The sequence below is a fragment of the Rutilus rutilus genome, assembly GCF_951802725.1.
Source record: "Rutilus rutilus genome assembly, chromosome: 13".
Taxonomy (NCBI): Eukaryota; Metazoa; Chordata; class Actinopteri; order Cypriniformes; family Leuciscidae; genus Rutilus; species Rutilus rutilus.
The window spans coordinates 31,454,775-31,474,981 of NC_140218.1; the positions used below are offsets into that span (position 1 = coordinate 31,454,775).

At 38.9% G+C, this 20,207-nt stretch overlaps 1 protein-coding gene across 1 annotated transcript in view; it reads left to right on the forward strand.

Moving 5' to 3' along the window:
• The window catches only part of mitfb (melanocyte inducing transcription factor b), a 52,826-nt gene extending 36,719 nt beyond the window's left edge, over window positions 1-16,107 (forward strand). The window contains exons 3-10 of the mRNA XM_084427902.1: window positions 2,311-2,541; window positions 4,411-4,509; window positions 5,698-5,815; window positions 5,955-6,047; window positions 7,854-7,910; window positions 8,094-8,169; window positions 8,298-8,445; window positions 15,550-16,107. Coding sequence (XP_084284028.1) covers window positions 2,311-2,541; window positions 4,411-4,509; window positions 5,698-5,815; window positions 5,955-6,047; window positions 7,854-7,910; window positions 8,094-8,169; window positions 8,298-8,445; window positions 15,550-15,972 — 1,245 coding nt within the window. The 3' untranslated portion in view covers window positions 15,973-16,107. The remainder of the gene's footprint in view (window positions 1-2,310; window positions 2,542-4,410; window positions 4,510-5,697; window positions 5,816-5,954; window positions 6,048-7,853; window positions 7,911-8,093; window positions 8,170-8,297; window positions 8,446-15,549) is intronic.
• The last annotated feature ends 4,100 nt before the right edge of the window (window positions 16,108-20,207 follow it).

The following is a 20,207-nucleotide window of genomic DNA, read 5'->3' on the forward strand; positions in this document are numbered from 1 at the left end:
AATCAGATACGCCTGATGAGGAAGCCGTTGGTGTGGATGTCGCCATCTTTTGTCGCTTTGCTGAACGTTCTTCCATTTATTTTGCAACAACCTCTTGTCGTTTTCTCATATATTCTTGCTCCTTCTCCAAATCTTGATCGATACCTTCATTGATTTCTTGCCGTAATTCAGTGGAATTAATTGTGCTCATGACTCTTGTGAATACCTTCCTTACGTATTTCTGTGGAACAATAGTTTTGTAGGTGAAAAGGCAATATTTTTCTTATTTCCCTTCATATAAAGTTTTAATTAATTTTTGAAGCATAAAGGAAATATTTTTGATCAATTCTTTTCTTCCAATATTATTGTAAATTTTAGAAGCTATCGATTGCAATTTGTTTCAACTCGATAGCTATTATGGTTGCCGAGAAATTTGCAAAAAACTGAATTTTTTCTGGAATTTCCAGGAAATCCAAAATCTTTTCCTGGATTTTTTTTTTGTGCGTTCCCGAGATTAGACCTTCCTTAACATAATGCCGAAAACCTGAAGTCTCTAGGTGGTCTGGTTGAGGAGTAGATAGAAGTGCAAGATTGGTGCGCACAGACAGAACAGAACAGAAATCATGAGTTGTTAATCGCAATTTTGTCCGGTGGAAAATTGCGCTAAAAAAGGCTCTGGGTAAACGCGAAACGCTGAAAAAGCTGCGAGACGTGGCCAAACGGTCAAAGATTCCTATGCATATTTACATAGAAAAACTATTAAAAAGCTTACTGTAAACAGCGCGGAGTAATCACGTCATCTTCATAAGAACTATGATTGGCCCAAAGCAGACTTACATCAGCGTGTCCTGATCATACCGCTAATCTTCATTATGCGTTCACACAGCGCACATTACCGATAATTTACTGGTAATGTTACAACTTCCCTTACAAAAAAACTTCCCAGTATTTTTGAAAAGTTCCTGTTCACACATGATCTCTTAACGGTAATTTACGATTTACCAGTAAAGACTGTATGTGTGAAAGGGTCTATTGTTAAACAAATAGTTAAGCATCTAGATTTTGCCAGTTCCAAACTCACCACCACAATGCTACGTTGTTCTGAATGATTTTCATTACAAGGTCTGCCTTCTGGGCAGTTTTGCTATGTGTTTACTAATGGGTTTGGGTAGATTTAAGCACATTGCTGTGTGGTCACTAGTGATTTGAGTGGTTGCTAGGTGGTCGCTGACTGTCCCAATTAAGACTGACACACTTAACGACTGGCTGAAACATTCGAAGAATGAACTGAACACACTAACAGACTGTTTCCAATGACTGGAGCAGATTTTAAACACCAACTGTGAACACCGACTGAATGCAACTGTCTCTGACTCGGCACGTTTGGGCATGATCAGTCGTAAGTATCAAATTACATTCATAATCATAAGTAAAATAAATGAAGGACTGGCCGATGGCCCGGGGTCAGCGTGAACAGCGCTCGGGACAGTAGAGGGATCTGTCACTTACCCGATCGGGCCATCGCCACAAAAGTTTGTCATTAACACGTGTTTTTAAGCTTCGCCAATTTAAATATTCAAGTGCAAGATGTGTACAAGTGCACATTTTCTTGCGCTTGATTCGACACCTTCACACACAATTTATTTTCATCACGCCTGGACATCTTTCAGTTTACAGACATTTCCTTTAACCCTAACTCACAATAAATCAATAAATCGACGCAATTTTTGGACCCTATTTTTCCTGACTTTTTTTAGAGTGAGTGTTGTCATACTGTTAGTCATGCATACTTTACCATCCCTCAGAGAACAGCTGGAAATGTGCCGGTTTAGCTGTCAAAGATAGATTGCACGTGTGTTTCGTCAGCCTTTCTGACGTTTATAGCGCTGAGGTCTGAATTACCCCGCTCTGGCTTGAATTAGACAGGCAAAGACTCTCTTCTGTAAATAGGATGGAGGTGGGAGACGTTTGTTGCTCTGGATCTGCAGAAAGACTCCATTGTTTTAACCTGACGCTGACGTCAAAGTTGCTTCATAAAAAGCAGAGAGCCATATTTTGACAAAAAACAGCACAACGTCAGTAGTGTTTTGTTGTGTCTTGCACTAATTGTTCAACAGGCAAAACTAATCACTTATTCACCCCTTTTTAGGCACAACCATCTGCAATCATTATCGGTCAAGTCAATTTAGTAGATAGTAGCTTCAGTTGGTCAAACAGTGTTTGTTCAAGCTCAAGGATTTGAGTCGCTCACGTCATGTATAATGTGCCATTACTTAGCGTTCAGTGAACTGTGTTCTAACCCTTCCTCTCTCTCTCTCTCTCTGTCTCAAGGTTCAAACGCATCTTGAAAATCCCACTAAGTATCACATCCAGCAGGCTCAGAGGCAGCAGGTGAAGGCGTATCTGTCCACCACACTGGGAGGAAAGCTCGGGTCGCAGGCGTTGAGCTTGCCGTGTCCCAGCCAGGCCAGCGATCACGGGGGAATGCCTCCGGGGCCGGGCAACAGCGCCCCCAACAGTCCTATGGCCTTACTGACACTCAACTCCAACTGCGAGAAAGAGGTAACGACACCGTTTCAATTACTATAATAAGAATACTGAAATATTTTACTTCAACCCTTTCTGAAAATAATGGGTAACACAGTAATTTCAACATTTACTAATACATTATTAAAACCAAAACTTGTATTTGCACTGTGAACTAACATGAACAAACAATGAACAGCTGTAGTTTTATTAAATAACGTTAACAAAGATGAATAAATACTGTAACAAATGTATTGTTCAATGGTTAGTTCATGCTAGTTAATACATTACCAAATGAAACCTTATTGTACAGTGTTACCATATTATTTAATGAATGGACAGGTTAACATTTATTAACTAACATTAACAATGATGAATAAACTGTAAGAAATGTTATATTACCTTTATTTTGATTTGAAACAACATGAAAGCATGGATCCATCCTGCCTTTTATCAGCGGTTCAGGCTGCTGGTGGTGTAATGGTGTGTGGGATTTTATCTTGGCACACTTTGAGCTTCTCAATACTAATTTAATTAGCATCAATTAAAGTAGCATCAATTAAACACCACAGCTGACCTGAGTATTGTTGCTGACCATGGTCATCCCTTTATGATTATGTCTTTTTGATTTTTTGATTTTGTTTATGAGAGTTGAAAACTGTTTAACTTTTGGTAAAACGCTGCATTCGTCACTGTCACTTTTTACCCAGCCGTCCAATCACAGTGGAGGAAGGGCGGGACAAATACCACACTGACCAATCGTCCTCCTTGTTCAATGACTGAACAACAATGGAGAAGTTAATATTGCTGGTTACTGCATTTTTATGTTCAGTAATATTATTAATAACATATACTGTTAACATATTACTGCCTGGCATTTTCCTTATCATAGTAACCAGCTGCTCCTCCAAAGCGCTGTCAAGTGCCACTAGCTGGCCATTTTCAGAAGAGCGCCTGGCATTTTTTTTGCTGGCAAAAAATGTTTTGGTGGACACACGATCATTTATATTTATTATTAGGCATATGGCCTATTGGCATATGGCCTCTTTTGCATTTATGCAATATACTGGAGTCAAACATGAGAAGGAAGTCCAGAAGATTCCACAGCGTTCCTGGACACATAATTTATGTAGTTGTAACTCATGGGCGGGATTATGCTAATTGCCAGGGCGCGCCGTATTTACGAATGATTGGAATTCTCTAACATACACACGTTTAGGCTAACTATCAAATCAGATGAAACATAATAAATATATGATTGGAACCCTTGAATAGTCTTGAAAATAAAGTCATAATTGAATGATGGTACAAAACAAGCGTAACTTTTTTTTCCCCCATTTACATTTACCATTTCCTTTTCCTTTTAAATTTGTGGTGACAGATTTTCCGGAGGTTCTGTCCGGGTTTAAGACGAAAACATGGATGTCGGGATCCTGAGACAGAAAACCTATAAACAAGCCTAGACAGAGGTGACAGGATCCTGACAGGTTCACGTGACAAACTCACAAATCCATCAACATCTGGAAATGATGTATAAATAGATAGGGACATCATGAAGATGTTAATCAATAAAACTGATTTCAGTGAAGGAACAAAGCCAACAGCTCTGTGAAGTGTCTCTGAAACAGCTGGTGTGGACTGCGTCACTGCTCACGGTGTGATCGAGAGAGAGAGCGTGCTAAAATATGTGTTAATAGATTAGAGAGAGCTTGGCACTGGCAGGTTGAGTGGCTTTGGGATGTGCTTCAGTACATCGGATTCATCCGAGTGATTTTCAGCAGTGGAAATGGATGGATTTGAACTGTTGTGTTATTTCCAGCACACTAGATACTTCACAATGTTACACTGTACCTCAGCGGATGACCTCTGACAGCTGTTGACCTGATTGCCTTTGATTTCTCTCAGATGGATGATGTCATTGATGACATAATAAGTCTGGAATCCAGTTACAATGATGATATCATGGGACTCTCCTTGGACCCCGGACTTCAGATGGCCAACACGGTAGAGAAATATGTGACTTTTTTTCTATAACCTTACTTATTCGTTTTCAGCTCTTGTAAATACTAATGTGAGTACGTGGAAGGACATCAAGATTTTGTGTAATAGTGCTGATGGATTGATGCACAAACACATGGATTGTGTTTTTAAGAGCCCTATAAAACAGCAGTGATAAAATTATTTGTTTTATTTTATTTTACTTGCAAAAACAGTAATAATACAATGAAATATGTATTTATTTTTTTGCTTTGTTAATAGTGAGAATTCGACCCTAAACCAAAGTGTGACCTGAATTTATTTATTTATTTTTTGCCTAAAATAGTAGTAATATAATAGTAATGCATGCTTTCATTTAATCTTGCCTGCAAAAAAAACAATTAAAATAATGAAATATTTATTTAATTTAACCTTATTTTAATTTTATTTTGCCCCCCCCAAAAATTGTAGTAATATAATAGTAATACATATGTATTTATTTAATTTAGCTTGCAAAGAAACAGTTAATATAATGAAATATTTAGTATTTTATTTTGTTTTATTTTACTTTTAATTATTTTGCTTAACTGTTAATATAATTAATATTTATTATTCATTGTATATTATTTTGCCTCCAAAAATTTTTAGTAATATAATAGTAATACATATGTATTTATTTAATTTTGCTTGCAAAAATTTGTTAATAAAAATAAATATTTGTAATTTTATTTCTAATTTGATTTTGCCTCCAAAAAACTAAATGTACGACATCTACCTGTAGGGGCTAACCATGCTAACCAGCCAAACCCTGATCTCTTGCTCCAAAAGTGACTCAAGTATGTATTCAAAATAGCAGTGAATTTCATGAGGCTTTTTCTCTTTCTGTCTTCTCACACAGTCAGAGCTGTTGTTGGTGTCGGTATTGTAGAAAGTAGTGTGATCCAGCTGTCATCACCTGATCTAATGTCTATCAATGAAATAGTGAAGTATAGTGATGAACATTCTATCATTTACTCACTCTCATGTCCTTCCAAATCCATAGGACTTATTTGTAGTTCAAGCTGCTCTTTTCCACGCAATGACAGTTAATGGGGATTGAGAATGTCAAGCTTCAAAAAGGACAAGAAGAGTCTTGTGAAGCCATTGTGCAGCTTCACAATATGATACACTTCAGTAAAATGAGACTATGATATGTATATGGTCTTGTGTCTCTAGATTCCTGTGTCGGGGAACCTCTTGGACCTGTACAGTAACCCAGGGATGCCTCCTCCTGGACTCTCCATTAGTAACTCGTGCCCTGCTAACCTGCCCAACATTAAAAGGGAATTCTCTGGTAAGTGTCGTTTATTTAACAACGGATGAGTCGGTTAATGCAATTCTGTAGAGTCTATATTTTGAGGATGTGCTGGATTGTGTTTCACCTGTTAATGTCATGTGAATGATGAGAAGACTTATGCTCGTATACTTCACAGTTACTCCATCTCCAGCGATGATGCACATGATGGACAAGCCCAGCTCCTGTAGCAACTTTGAGAACTATCAAAGGCCTGAAGGGTTTCCTGTGGGTACGTTCAAAGATTCCTCTCCTTTCCTGAATGACTGTGTCCTCTCTGAATCAATTTAATGGCTTTGATTTACACATGAACATGCTCATATAGGTACATAAGATGTGTAAAATTAAATGTGTGTGTGTGTGTGTATATATATTTAATAACATTATCTAATCTAATTAATTACATGATGTGCCAATTAAATAATCACACATCAAATTTGGCTGATAAATTACCCCCAAAAGATAATTTAAAGTCATTATTGTTTTAAATGAGAAAAGCATCAAATATTTGATTCATCAATGAATTTATTACACATAAACTTTTAGGCAACAACGGCCATGATTTTGAATTGGTATTTAGATATATTTACAGACAGTTTTGGTGACCAATATTCTAAATATCTTCTATGTTTCGCAAAAGAAAGAAAGTCATACAGGTTTGAAATGACATGAGGATGAGTACATGTAAATAAACCATTTTCATTTCAACTATCCCCAAAATATGACTTTTTTTTGTGATGCTCTAAATAAGAAAGTAAAACTGCCAGTAGGTGGCGGTAAATGTCTAAATGAGTAAGTCATTGAATCATTCATTCGATTCGTTCAAACGGCGACAAAATCAATTCGAGTCATTCAGGAATGAAGTAAATGGCTCTCTTTATGAATGGGTCATTAAATCAGTGGTTCACCGGATTGATTTGCTCAAAACAGTGATTCATTCTTAAAGCTCTGGCTTTGGAGGTGGTATATTGTGACTTATGGCTCGTTTCCACCGAGCGGAACGGTACAGTGCGATTCGGGACGGTAAACCCTGATCCGGCTTGCGTTTCCACCGCCAACAGTACCATTACTTGATAGGCATGGTGTATGCCGGAAAGTAGCGACCGACGTCATTCTCGCGCGAAGAAGAAAGCGACACAGTAAACAATGGAGGACAAGCCGCAGATCTTGTTCTTGCTTCTCGGCATGAGGCTGTTTGTCACAAGACAAAAACACTTTGTGTTGTCATTCCCTTGTAACACGTGCAAGTGACGATTCTCTGTCAACCAGTCAACGATCTGCAGTGAGTCTAGCTCCACCCCTTAGGTACTGGACTACTGTGATAGGCACCCCAACGGAAGGGTCCCAAAAAAGTGGTACGGTTCGGTATTTTGGTACCATTCCCAACTTCTGACAATCGAAACGGAAATGATTGGGTACCGTAATGTACTGTACTGTACCGTTCCGCTCGGTGGAAACGAGCCGTAAAATATATCACAATATTGACTTCTCATTTATTGAACTGTTATTAAATCAATATCAAATAAGAAACACCATGGCAGGTTTCAATTTAAAGCCAGCAAACCACTGAGAGCGCGGGACAATGATGACGATACATAAGAGCGTAGGCGCCAAAACTGGTGGATCCGCTTACCAAAACCCTCTGTAACTGGCAGATTTGAAGAAAATTACTGTCATTTGTCAAATAAATTAATGACGGACAGTTGCATACGTAATACCAACATTTTTATCATGTAAGCTTTATGGTACACCTCAAACGAGGGAATTTGTAGCAATTTATAATGTCAATATTAGTTAGAGAGTCTACAAATGGCTTGGGTATGCAGAGCATTCATGGTATTTTATTCCAGAAATAAAATCGTTGGTCGTATTCTGTAGAGGAAGTGATCTAGATTTTGTGGAAAAGAGATTTGGGTTGGAGAAAATAAACTACAAAAGTCGACTGCAGTGACATTTCAAGGGTGCCAATTTGACATCTGTGAAATAAATAAACGTCCTGCTTTCAGTTTCTCCTCTCACCTCCCTTTGTCTTTTTTAGGGGCAGAAGTTCGCGCTCTCGCAAAGGAAAGGCAAAAAAAGGACAACCATAACTTAAGTGAGTTTCAAAACAAGACGGGAGCCTGCTTCCAATTACCAAAGACAGTCATTTTTACTCGTCCCTCAGTTTGTAAAAATAAGAAAAAATTGCAACGTTTTTGTCTGTGTCCCACAGACTTTGTAAGTAGAGTGCCTTAAATGTGATTTGTGTAGTATAACATGAATGCTTCATCTGTTTCAGTTGAGAGGCGACGAAGATTCAACATTAACGATCGAATCAAAGAACTGGGGACTCTGATTCCGAGATCAAATGACCCGTAAGGACAACGATGTTCAATAGATACGCAGTTACACATAAACCAGATGAATACATGCTATTATTGCTGATGCTGTTCATATCAGAGTTCTATCTGTTGTCAGCTGAGGACGTGCTTGTGTTCCTCAGGGACATGCGTTGGAACAAGGGCACTATTCTTAAGGCCTCTGTGGATTACATCAGGAAACTTCAGAGAGAGCAGCAGCGCAGCAAAGAGCTGGAGAACCGTCAGAAGAAGCTGGAGCACGCCAACCGTCACCTGATACTCAGGATACAGGTCAGTTCAGACAGACCCCAGTCTGGCCAACACCTCGGCCAGTGCGTGTAATGGCATCTAAATCTAGAGAAACAGCACAGTGACCATAATTACCCTTGCGGAAAAGAAGTACGATTTTGCATGCTTTTAAAAAGAGTACTTATTATATACTATAAGAATATACTTAACCTTTGTGCTTCAATTTAAAAAAGTTACACACAGGTCCATCGAGAACAAAAATGTCCGTGTCAAAAAACGGTCATGAAAATTTGAAGCTTGGGAGCACAGACTTAAGTTGGGTCTAATTTTAAAGAAGACCCTTGGCAGAATAAAAAAGTTAAACCAATTTTTAAGTTTATGAAATATACATTTGAAATATATATTTTATATAAAATATATATTTTATAAAACAAGTTGAACTCTAAAACTGCTAGAAAATCAAAGCCATAAATGTAAACAAGTCGTGTTCCAAATTTGAGAAAGCCTTGCCAACAGAATGAAAGCCTATTAACAAAGATTGCATCATTTTATAGTTAAATGGCCCTGGAATTTAAATATGCAATTTCAATGGGGACAATTTTGTCCTTAAGGTCCTGAGTGGAACTATTTTGTGTACCTAGTGCAAAATAGTTTGTTTTTTTTTGTAAAGGAAATGAAGGTGAAATAGTAAAATTCCAATAAAAATACACACCTGTGCCAAAATGTATGCAGTTGGCATTAACATGATAAAAAATCTAACCTGAAAAAGACAAACATGTCCATAAGGTCCCTTGTGTTAAGTGTTCCTAAATGCAAGTTATTTACAATAAAATGAAAATGTATTATAGTTTAAAATAAAATGAAATGAAATTAGCTGAACTTAAGAGAGCTTTTTTAACACAATTAAGTACATCTTTATTTCATAATTCAAATTTTTTTTTTTTTATATGGTTAAAGTGTACTGCCGAATGTACTGACAAGCATTTATGGTAAACTAAAATATACTTTAATGTAATTTCTATTGAAACTTGTATGACATGTATTAAAATCATGTATATTTGTAATTACATGGGCTGCCAATTTAATGCGTTCATTTAATTAATTAGTTACGGAAAAATAACACGTTAAAATAATTTAGAGCACCTGTCTTTCATTCAGGCAACTGTGTGATGGAGCCTATAGAATTCAGTTAGAATGACTCTAGAATTCAAGATATCAGTGCAAAAATTCCCCTTTCTGAGTTTTTGTCTCATATTTACAGTATATCATCTGACATAGTTAAGCAATATCACATGAGTAATGAGCACAATATCACACGAGTGCTGTTTTTATTCTGAATAGCACTTTCATTTCATTTCATTTCATTTCATTTCATTCATTCATCCTTATATGACCTTCTTGGGTCATAGGGCTGGAGCCTATCCCAGTTTCTTAGTCCAGAGGCAGGGGAAAGCACCCTGGACAGATGGACAGTCCATCACAGGGAAATCACACACGCACGCACACACTCACACACAAGCAATTTTAACCAGCATGTCCTTGGACTGTGGGGGAAACCGGAGCACCCGGAGAAAAAACTCCTGGCTCGAACCGGGGATTTTCTTGTTGTGAGGCAACAGCGCTAACACTGAGCCACCGTTCTTCCCTGATTTTATACAACAGGTCAATAAATAAGATGTTAATATTATGTTATATTTTAGACACAGTACTGTCAGTTTTTTCCAACAAAAATATTACCTATAAAGCCAGAGCTGAACTGTCGTGCGTCTCAGAGCAACACACAGCGGTGTTTCGTTTCTGAATTAATCTGCGTTTTGAGCGAATTAGTCGGGTGAACCAATGATTCAATGGCCCATTCATAAAGAGAGCCATTAAGTGTGTTCAACTTGAAATGGTGCTGCGCAGAGCGAACGGTATGTGACATCAAAGTATCGCGAGAGAGCGATTCGAAAGCATACAGAGGCTCTTTAATCGCTCTCACGGTACTTTGATGTCATAGAATGATCGGTCTGTGCAGCGCCGCTTCAAGCCGAACACACCTAATGACTTCATTCCTGAATGAATCAGACGTTTGAACAAATCGAAGGAATGAATGATTCAATGACTTACTCATTTAGACATTTAGCGCCACTTACTGGCAGTTTTAGTTTCTTATCTTAAGTATCATTTTCATAAAAATAAAAAAATTCATATTTTGGGGATAGTTTGCCCAAAAATGATACTTCTGTTTACATTTACTCACTCTCGTGTCGTCTTATACCTGTATGACTTTCTTTCTTTTGCAGAACATAGAAGATATTATGAAGAATGTTGGTAACCAAAACTGTTTTTGTCTGTAAATACATCTAAATATCAATTAAGCTGCAGCTTCTGAAAAAAAAAAATCATGGCCGTTGTAGCCTAAAAGTTTATGTGTAATAAATTCTATGTTGAACCAAATAAAATATTTCTTTCTAAAGCTACATTTTGTAATGTCTATTTGATGCTTTTCTCATTTAACACAATAATGACTTTAAATATTTTTTTGCGATTAGTTAGATTAATTAATCGGCACATCATGTAATTAATTAGATGAAAAAATGTAATCGCTTGACGGCCCCTGTAATTAAACAATTGTATGAATGAAGTTGCAATTTACTACATTTAAAATATATTAACTTTAAATATGGAATAACACACTACAGTTAAAATTATAATCAAGTACTTTACATGTGCTTTACTATGTTAGTCAACACATCAAAATAAGCGCACTTCTCATGAAAAAAGATTATTAAAACATAATGATGTAAAGGCACAATATGTACGATTTTTGTATTCAAATATCCAAAAACCACTAGAACAATGTTATATATTTTTTGTCGACGTGTGTACTTACATTTTCACAAATGTTTCCAACAATGTTTAAATCCAGAGAAATCAGCTATTTTAACCAGTGTAATGGTAGTGTCATTGCGCCGCATTGCGTCCGTGTTACCCTCAATTTCCGGTTTTACTTTCGTAGAAACCATGGAAACACAAAAGAATGCTTGAATATATTATGTTTTACTAGACAGGTTAACAACTGTTTGGATACCTTTACCGGCAGAAAAACTCATTATAATTCTACTAATTAGAACAATAAGAAATAGAAACAATAAGAAAAACGAATTCTTATTGTTTGAATCTCTTGATTTACTGCGAGTAACATTTTTGTGCCTCAGAGACAACACTATTTTGTCAAGTGGCTAACATTGCATAATCAGGAAGAGCTTTATCTGTAGTAACAGTAATACAGCATTTTCTCCACCATACAATATATTTAAAAATGAATTGCATGCCATTTAGAAACACAAGTCGTCCATCTTTTAATATATATACAGTGAGGAAAATAAGTATTTGAACACCCTGCTATTTTGCAAGTTCTCCCACTTGGAAATCATGGAGGGGTCTGAAATTGTCATCGTAGGTGCATGTCCACTGTGAGAGACATAATCTAAAAAAAAAATCCAGAAATCACAATATATTATTTTTTAACTATTTATTTGTATGATACAGCTGCAAATAAGTATTTGAACACCTGTCTATCAGCTAGAATTCTGACCCTCAAAGACCTGTTAGTCTGCCTTTAAAATGTCCACCTCCACTCCATTTATTATCCTAAATTAGATGCACCTGTTTGAGGTCGTTAGCTGCATAAAGACACCTGTCCACCCCATACAATCAGTAAGAATCCAACTACTAACATGGCCAAGACCAAAGAGCTGTCCAAAGACACTAGAGACAAAATTGTACACCTCCACAAGGCTGGAAAGGGCTACGGGGAAATTGCCAAGCAGCTTGGTGAAAAAAGGTCCACTGTTGGAGCAATCATTAGAAAATGGAAGAAGCTAAACATGACTGTCAATCTCCCTCGGACTGGGGCTCCATGCAAGATCTCACCTCGTGGGGTCTCAATGATCCTAAGAAAGGTGAGAAATCAGCCCAGAACTACACGGGAGGAGCTGGTCAATGACCTGAAAAGAGCTGGGACCACCGTTTCCAAGGTTACTGTTGGTAATACACTAAGACGTCATGGTTTGAAATCATGCATGGCACGGAAGGTTCCCCTGCTTAAACCAGCACATGCCAAGGCCCGCCTTAAGTTTGCCAATGACCATTTGGATGATCCAGAGGAGTCATGGGAGGAAGTCATGTGGTCAGATGAGACCAAAATATAACTTTTTGGTCATAATTCCACTAAACGTGTTTGGAGGAAGAAGAATGATGAGTACCATCCCAAGAACACCATCCCTACTGTGAAGCATGGGGGTGGTAGCATCATGCTTTGGGGGTGTTTTTCTGCACATGGGACAGGGCGACTGCACTGTATTAAGGAGAGGATGACCGGGGCCATGTATTGCGAGATTTTGGGGAACAACCTCCTTCCCTCAGTTAGAGCATTGAAGATGGGTCGAGGCTGGGTCTTCCAACATGACAATGACCCGAAGCACACAGCCAGGATAACCAAGGAGTGGCTCTGTAAGAAGCATATCAAGGTTCTGGCGTGGCCTAGCCAGTCTCCAGACCTAAACCCAATAGAGAATCTTTGGAGGGAGCTCAAACTCCGTGTTTCTCAGCGACAGCCCAGAAACCTGACTGATCTAGAGAAGATCTGTGCAGGAGGGATTTTGGCCCACTCCTCCACAGTGTGTGCAAACCTGGTGAAAAACTACAGGAAACGTTTGACCTCTGTAATTGCAAACAAAGGCTACTGTACCAAATATTAACATTGATTTTCTCAGGTGTTCAAATACTTATTTGCAGCTGTATCATACAAATAAATAGTTAAAAAATCATACATTGTGATTTCTGGATTTTTTTTTTTTTTTGATTATGTCTCTCACAGTGGACATGCACCTACGATGACAATTTCAGACCCCTCCATGATTTCTAAGTGGGAGAACTTGAAAAATAGCAGGGTGTTCAAATACTTATTTTCCTCACTGTATATTATATTCTAATATCGATCTAGCTTACTGCAATGTGAATGGCAACGCAACCAAATAGAGAAACACGCTGCAAATACTCACAATGCAACTAAATACAGAAACACGGTGTAAATACTCACAACGCAACCAAACACAGAAACGTGCTGCAAATACTCACAACGCAACCAAACACAGAAACACGCTGCAAATACTCACAACGCAACCAAATACAGAAACGCGCTGCAGTCACAACGCAACCAAATACAGAAAAGTGCTTCAAATACTCACAATGCATCCAAATACAGAAACGTACTGTAAATACTCAGTATCCCCTTTCACACAGAGATTCCGAAAAATACACGGATAAAGTGACACGGGATTTGACCCGGGTTCGTTTGATTTTGGTTCATTCACACTGCCAGTGATTTTCCGGAATCAGAGAGTGCTTTCACACACAACACGTAAAAATCCCGTAAAGACACGTGACATATGTGACATGTAATGTCTCAGCAGTGTCTTAAGTTTGCTTATGAGCTGCGATTTCTCTCATGAGAAACCACACTTGTGCATTTTTTGCTCTGATTCGATCATAAACTTGCGCATTTACGTACCGTTTCACAGCTGGTGAACGATCCCGGCTTCAGCATCATTACTACGACACGGCATTATTACGGCTTTTGTTCACACAGCGCGCGTTCCGGGACTGAACACGGTAATGTTACTAGGTCTTCAACCCGGCATCGATGCCGGCATCATTCCCGGGTCGTGTTTGCGTTCACACAGAAGGCGTTCTGGCAATTTCCCGGCAATTTGCCGGGATCATCGCGCTGTGTGAAAGGGGCTAGTGCAACCAAATACAGAAACTCGCTGCAAATATTCACAATGCAACCAAATACAGAAACGTGCTGCAAATACTCACAATGCAACCAAATACAGAAACGTGCTGCAAATACTCACAACGCAACCAAATACAGAAACGAACTGTAAATACTCACAACGCAACCAAATACAGAAACGAACTGTAAATACTCACAACGCAACCAAATACAGAAACGAACTGTAAATACTCAGTGCAACCAAATACAGAAACGTGCTGCAAATACTCACAATGCATCCAAATACAGAAACGAACTGTAAATACTCAGTGCAACCAAATACAGAAACTCGCTGCAAATACTCACAATGTAACCAAATACAGAAGTGCGCTGCAAATACTCACAATGCAACCAAATACAGAAGTGCGCTGCAAATACTCACAATGTAACCAAATACAGAAATGTGCTGCAAATACTCACAATGCACCCAAATACAGAAACGTGCTGCAAATACTCATAATGCAACCAGATACAGAAACGCGCTGCTAATACTCACAATGTAACCAAATACAGAAGCGCTCTGCAAATACTCACAATGCAGCTAAATACAGAAACGAGCTGCAAATACTCACAATGCAACCAAATACATAAATGCGCTGCAAATACTCACAATGCAACCAAATACAACAGAAACACTCTGCAAATACTCACAATGCAACCAAACTCAGAAACACGCTGCAAATACTCACAACACAACCAAATACAGAAACGTACTGTAAATACTCACAACGCAACCAAATACAGAAACGTGCTGCAAATACTCAGTACAACCAAATACAGAAGTGCACTTCAAATACTCACAATGTAACCAAATACAGAAACGTGCTGCAAATACTCACGATGCAACTAAATACAGAAGCGCGCTGCTAATACTCACAACGCAACTAAATACAGAAACACTCTGCAAATACTCACAAAGCAACCAAATACAGAAACACGCTGCAAATTGTCACAACGCAACCAAATACAGAAAAGCGCTGCAAATACTCAATGCATATATAATCAGGAATCATGATGTTAAAATAAACAAAATTGTGAGTTGTGAGTATTTTGCAGTGCGTTTCTGTATTTGGTTGCGTTGCACATGTGTTGTTAAACTGATGATGTTTTCTTAATTTGCTGGTGTATTATCTATTTGCATGTGTTTTCTTAAGTTGCAGCGAGTTGAGCTCTCTTGGCCACCGTGGCCCTTGGCCATATATTACATAAAAAATAAGAATAGTCAGTTTTGATTTCAGTGTGGCTTTAAGATTTCACTAAAGTTAATTACAGTTTATGTTACAGTTAATGTTTTGTTGTCTGTCCATTGCTCAATGTTAATCCAGGAGTTGGAAATGCAGGCTCGTGCTCATGGTCTGGCCATCGCCTCGTCTACACTCTGTCCATCAGATCTAGCAGCCCGAGGCATAAAACAGGAGACGGTCCTGGGGGACTGCAGCCAGGACATGTACCCTCACACGCACCCCTCTTGCCCTGGCATGGGCCGCTCCAGCACCCTAGACCTTAACGACGGTACAATCACCTTTAACGACTCCCATGGTACAGGCTCTAGCGCTTCTGCAGACGCAGGGGCTTATGGTCTCATTTCTAAGGCAAATGCCGCTAAACTTGACGACATCCTGATGGACGACACATTGTCGTCTGTAGCAACAAGCGACCCACTTCTCACCTCCGTCTCGCCCGGAGCCTCGAATGACAGAAGCCGCAAGGACAGCGTGAACATGGAGGAAAACGAGCATGTTTGTTAGTACAGCGAAAACCTTCTTTTAGGGCCGCTGGTCGTTGCGTTTTTCTTATAACGCAACTGATGCTTGGGATTGCTAAAGAGGAAGCACGGCCTGTTTTGTCAAGTGCAAAGTAATATTATTTTTTTATGTTTACACTTTATTTTATTGTATTTTAACCGTATCCCACTTTTGTCTACCCAAAATTCATTGTGGTATAATAATTCAGATTATGCATAATATCACAATAATCAAGGTCAGTATCATAAAATTATTGATTTTTGTAACTTGGCATAGGTATATTTAGAATATAATTTAATCAACTTTGGGATAATAGAGTGGTGCAGGGATGATGTCAAACCCATAAGACCAATTTGTCGCTGGTTCCCTCCAGATTTTCCTATAGGTTTTTATAATAGGGTTTTTCAGTTTGTGAGTAAAATAAAGTAAACATAACTTGAAGATACTTTACTTAAAAATACTTTACTTAAAGGAGAACTCCGGTCAATTTTAACATTGAGCTCATTTTTTTGTACATTTGGAGTGCTGTCAATACAGAGAACAACGACAAAAATCGGTGTTGCCTACACCGAGTTATTCTATTTTTTAAATTTGCACCCTATTGACTTCAATGGGGCAAGTAGTAAGCCTGCTTTTTAGCCTCTTAACATCCTTTAAGTGTCATTACAAGTGCACAGAAAATGTGAGTGATTCCTTCCGAGTGAACACGAGTGGATCTGACTGCAGTAGATGTTAGAGATATTAATAAAAATGAAGTTAATTCAGCCAGCGCTCATACCTTTGTTTACATCCTGTTTTCGGTGGGAGGCCATAGTAATCGATTGTCGAGTTCACGCGCGTGATCATAGGTACTAAACCTATGCGCGTGAACTCGACAATCGATTACTTTGGCCTTCCACCGAAAACAGGATGTAAACAAAGGTATGAGCGCTGGCTGAATTAACTTCATTTTTATTAATATCTCTAACATCTACTGCAGTCAGATCCACTCGTGTTCACTCGGAAGGAATCACTCACATTTTCTGTGCACTTGTAATGACACTTAAAGGATGTTAAGAGGCTAAAAAGCAGGCTTACTACTTGCCCCATTGAAGTCAATAGGGTGCAAATTTTAAAAATAGAATAACTCGGTGTAGGCAACACCGATTTTTGTCGTTGTTCTCTGTATTGACAGCACTCCAAATGTACAAAAAAATGAGCTCAATGTTAAAATTGACCGGAGTTCTCCTTTAAGATACTACTTTGTTCTACATGTAAATTAATGTACATGGAATGCGCATGCGTCGCGTCTGAACGCGTTGTTGTCTTTGGAGCTCCATCGATTTGATTTATAAATCTTGATTTTATTCTTTAAACTTACAACAAACATTTTCTACTTTACCTCACTGAGAAGCACTACTGCTCAACCCTCATAGTTACAACGCGGACTGTTGAGCAGACGCGTCTCAAGCCTATTAGTGATCCAACGCTGGATACTCCTATAGGTTACTCCCGTGGATCACGGCTGAACGCGTCTTCTCAACACTCACTTACAAACATTTTTCGCCTATCGTGCGTCTACTCTACACCCGTACCACTAAAAAGACGGATTATATCTAAAACTTCAGTCATAAATTAGTATTAATATTGATAGCATCACTGGTAGCTTCGTTGCTAACTTACTGTCCATCTGTTAAAATGGCGAATATATCAGATGAAAGTAGTCTACCTTTTGGTGCAGGTGAGGACACATTTGAGCTGCACGCACTGCAGTCTGAGCTGGAAGCTGTTGAGAAACAGATCCACGACCTTTTATTGAGACAAGCCGAGCTGATAGACCGGCGGTTAGCTCTTGAAACATCACGCGCCGATGCACACAAATCAGAGATTAACGTTACTAACCCGCTGACTCCGACTTCGTCTACTCCGTGCGTTTCTCAACATAGGTCCCGAGCGCCGAGGTCGCGATCAGCCATGGTCTCGTTCACTCCGGCTCCAACACGCCACCACGAAGCCTGGGTGGTTCCGCAGCGGAAGACGCGAGTCAGGTCTAGACCAAGACTCTCTCCGACCCTCCCGGTTTTCGAGTTATCCACACAAAACCGCTTCTCCCCTCTTCGCGAAACAGAACGCGATGCTGTGATCATCGGCGATTCCATCATTCGGCACGTACGCGCAACGTTAGGTAAAAGTAAGGTGCACAGTCACTGCTTTCCTGGTGCTCGTGTTTCTGAAATCGCTACTCACGTTCCCGAGATTCTGAACGGTGACGAGCGCGTCGGAACTGTTGTCCTCCACGCGGGAGTGAACGACATCAGGATGCGCCAGACAGAGATTCTGAAGAAAGACTTCAGGAATCTGATCGATACGGTACGCAGCACATCGCCTGAAACAACGATCATAGTGTCAGGACCGCTTCCCACGTACCGACTAGGACATGAAAAGTTTAGCAGATTATTTGCGCTAAATGAATGGTTAATGTCATGGTGCAATGAGCAGAAACTGCTCTTTGTAAATAATTGGAATCTGTTTTGGGAGCGTCCTAGGCTTTTCCGTGCCGATGGCTTACACCCAAGCAGATTCGGAGCAGATCTTCTGTCGGATAACATCTCCAAAATGTTAAATACCTTTTGACTAGTAACCAAAAGTCCAAATCATAGTCTCTGCTGCACCAATTTAACTGATATAAATACTAGTGTAGAATATTGCATAGAAACCGTGTCTATTCCTCGTTTAGTGAGATCAAATAATATATCTACTGCAGGATCTAGGAAAAATCTAATTGTTATTAAAACAGAAAATGTTGCTATTAGTAAACAAAAACAATTTCTAAAGCTAGGTCTTCTAAACATTAGATCACTCACACCTAAGGCAGTTATTGTAAATGAAATAGTCACAGATAATAGCTTCGATGTACTTTGCCTAACTGAAACCTGGCTTAAACCAAATGATTATTTCGGTCTAAATGAGTCTGCTCCTCCTGGATACTCCTATAAGCATGAGCCCCGTCTAATTGGTCGTGGCGGTGGTGTTGCGACAATTTATAGAGATATTCTCAATGTTACTCAGAAAGCGGGTTATAAGTTTATTTCGTTTGAAGTACTTGTACTAAATGTTACGCTCTTAGATGTTAGAAAAACATCCCTATTATCTCTAGCCTTGGCTACCGTATATAGACCGCCTGGGCCTTACGCTGATTTCCTAAAAGAGTTTGCAGATTTTCTCTCAGACCTATTAGTCAATGTCGATAAAGCATTAATTGTTGGAGATTTTAACATACACGTAGATAATCCAAATGATGCGTTAGGGGCTGCGTTTACAGATTTATTAAATTCATTTGGGGTCAAGCAAAACGTCACCGGACCAACTCATCGTCTTAATCATACACTCGATTTAATTATATCACATGGAACCGATCCAACCGATATAGATATTATACCGCAAAGTGATGAAGTCACTGACCATTACATGGTAACTTGCATATTACGTACTGCTGTAATATGTCATGCAGCGCCGCGTTATCAACCAGGCAGAACAATCCTTCCATCCACCATAGATAATTTCTCAAATTGCTTATCCGATCTGTCTCAGCTGCTGCCTGAACCCAAACAAACAGATGAACTAGAAGAACTAACTAGCACTATGAGCACTATTCTCTCTAGAACATTGGATGTTGTTGCACCTATTAGATTAAAAAAGGTCAGAGAGAAAATTAAAGCACCGTGGTACAACAATACCACGCATGTTCTAAAGAGAGAAACCCGTATTTTAGAGCGTAAATGGAAACAAACTAATTTAGAGGTCTTTAGAATCGCGTGGAAAGACAGTATGTCACGTTATAAAAAGGCCCTAAAAGCAGCCAGGGCTGAGCACCTCCGCAAACTAATAGAAAATAACCAAAATAATCCAAGGTTTTTATTTAACACCGTGGCTAGACTAACAAATAAACAGACATCACCCGAACAAAATATCCCATTACAGTTTAGTAGTAATGATTTTATGAAGTTCTTCACTGAGAAAATAGAAAACATCAGAACCACAATTGTAAACGTTCAATCTTCAGTTGCGCCTTATAATTCAGCCTTAATTATCACCCCGCAAGAACAATTACAGTGCTTTACAACTATAGAACAAATAGAGTTAAATAAACTTATCACTTCCTCTAAAACAACAACATGTTTATTAGATCCGATACCAACTAAACTACTGAAAGAAGTGTTACCTGTAGTGGAAGAGCCTCTCCTTAATATTATTAACTC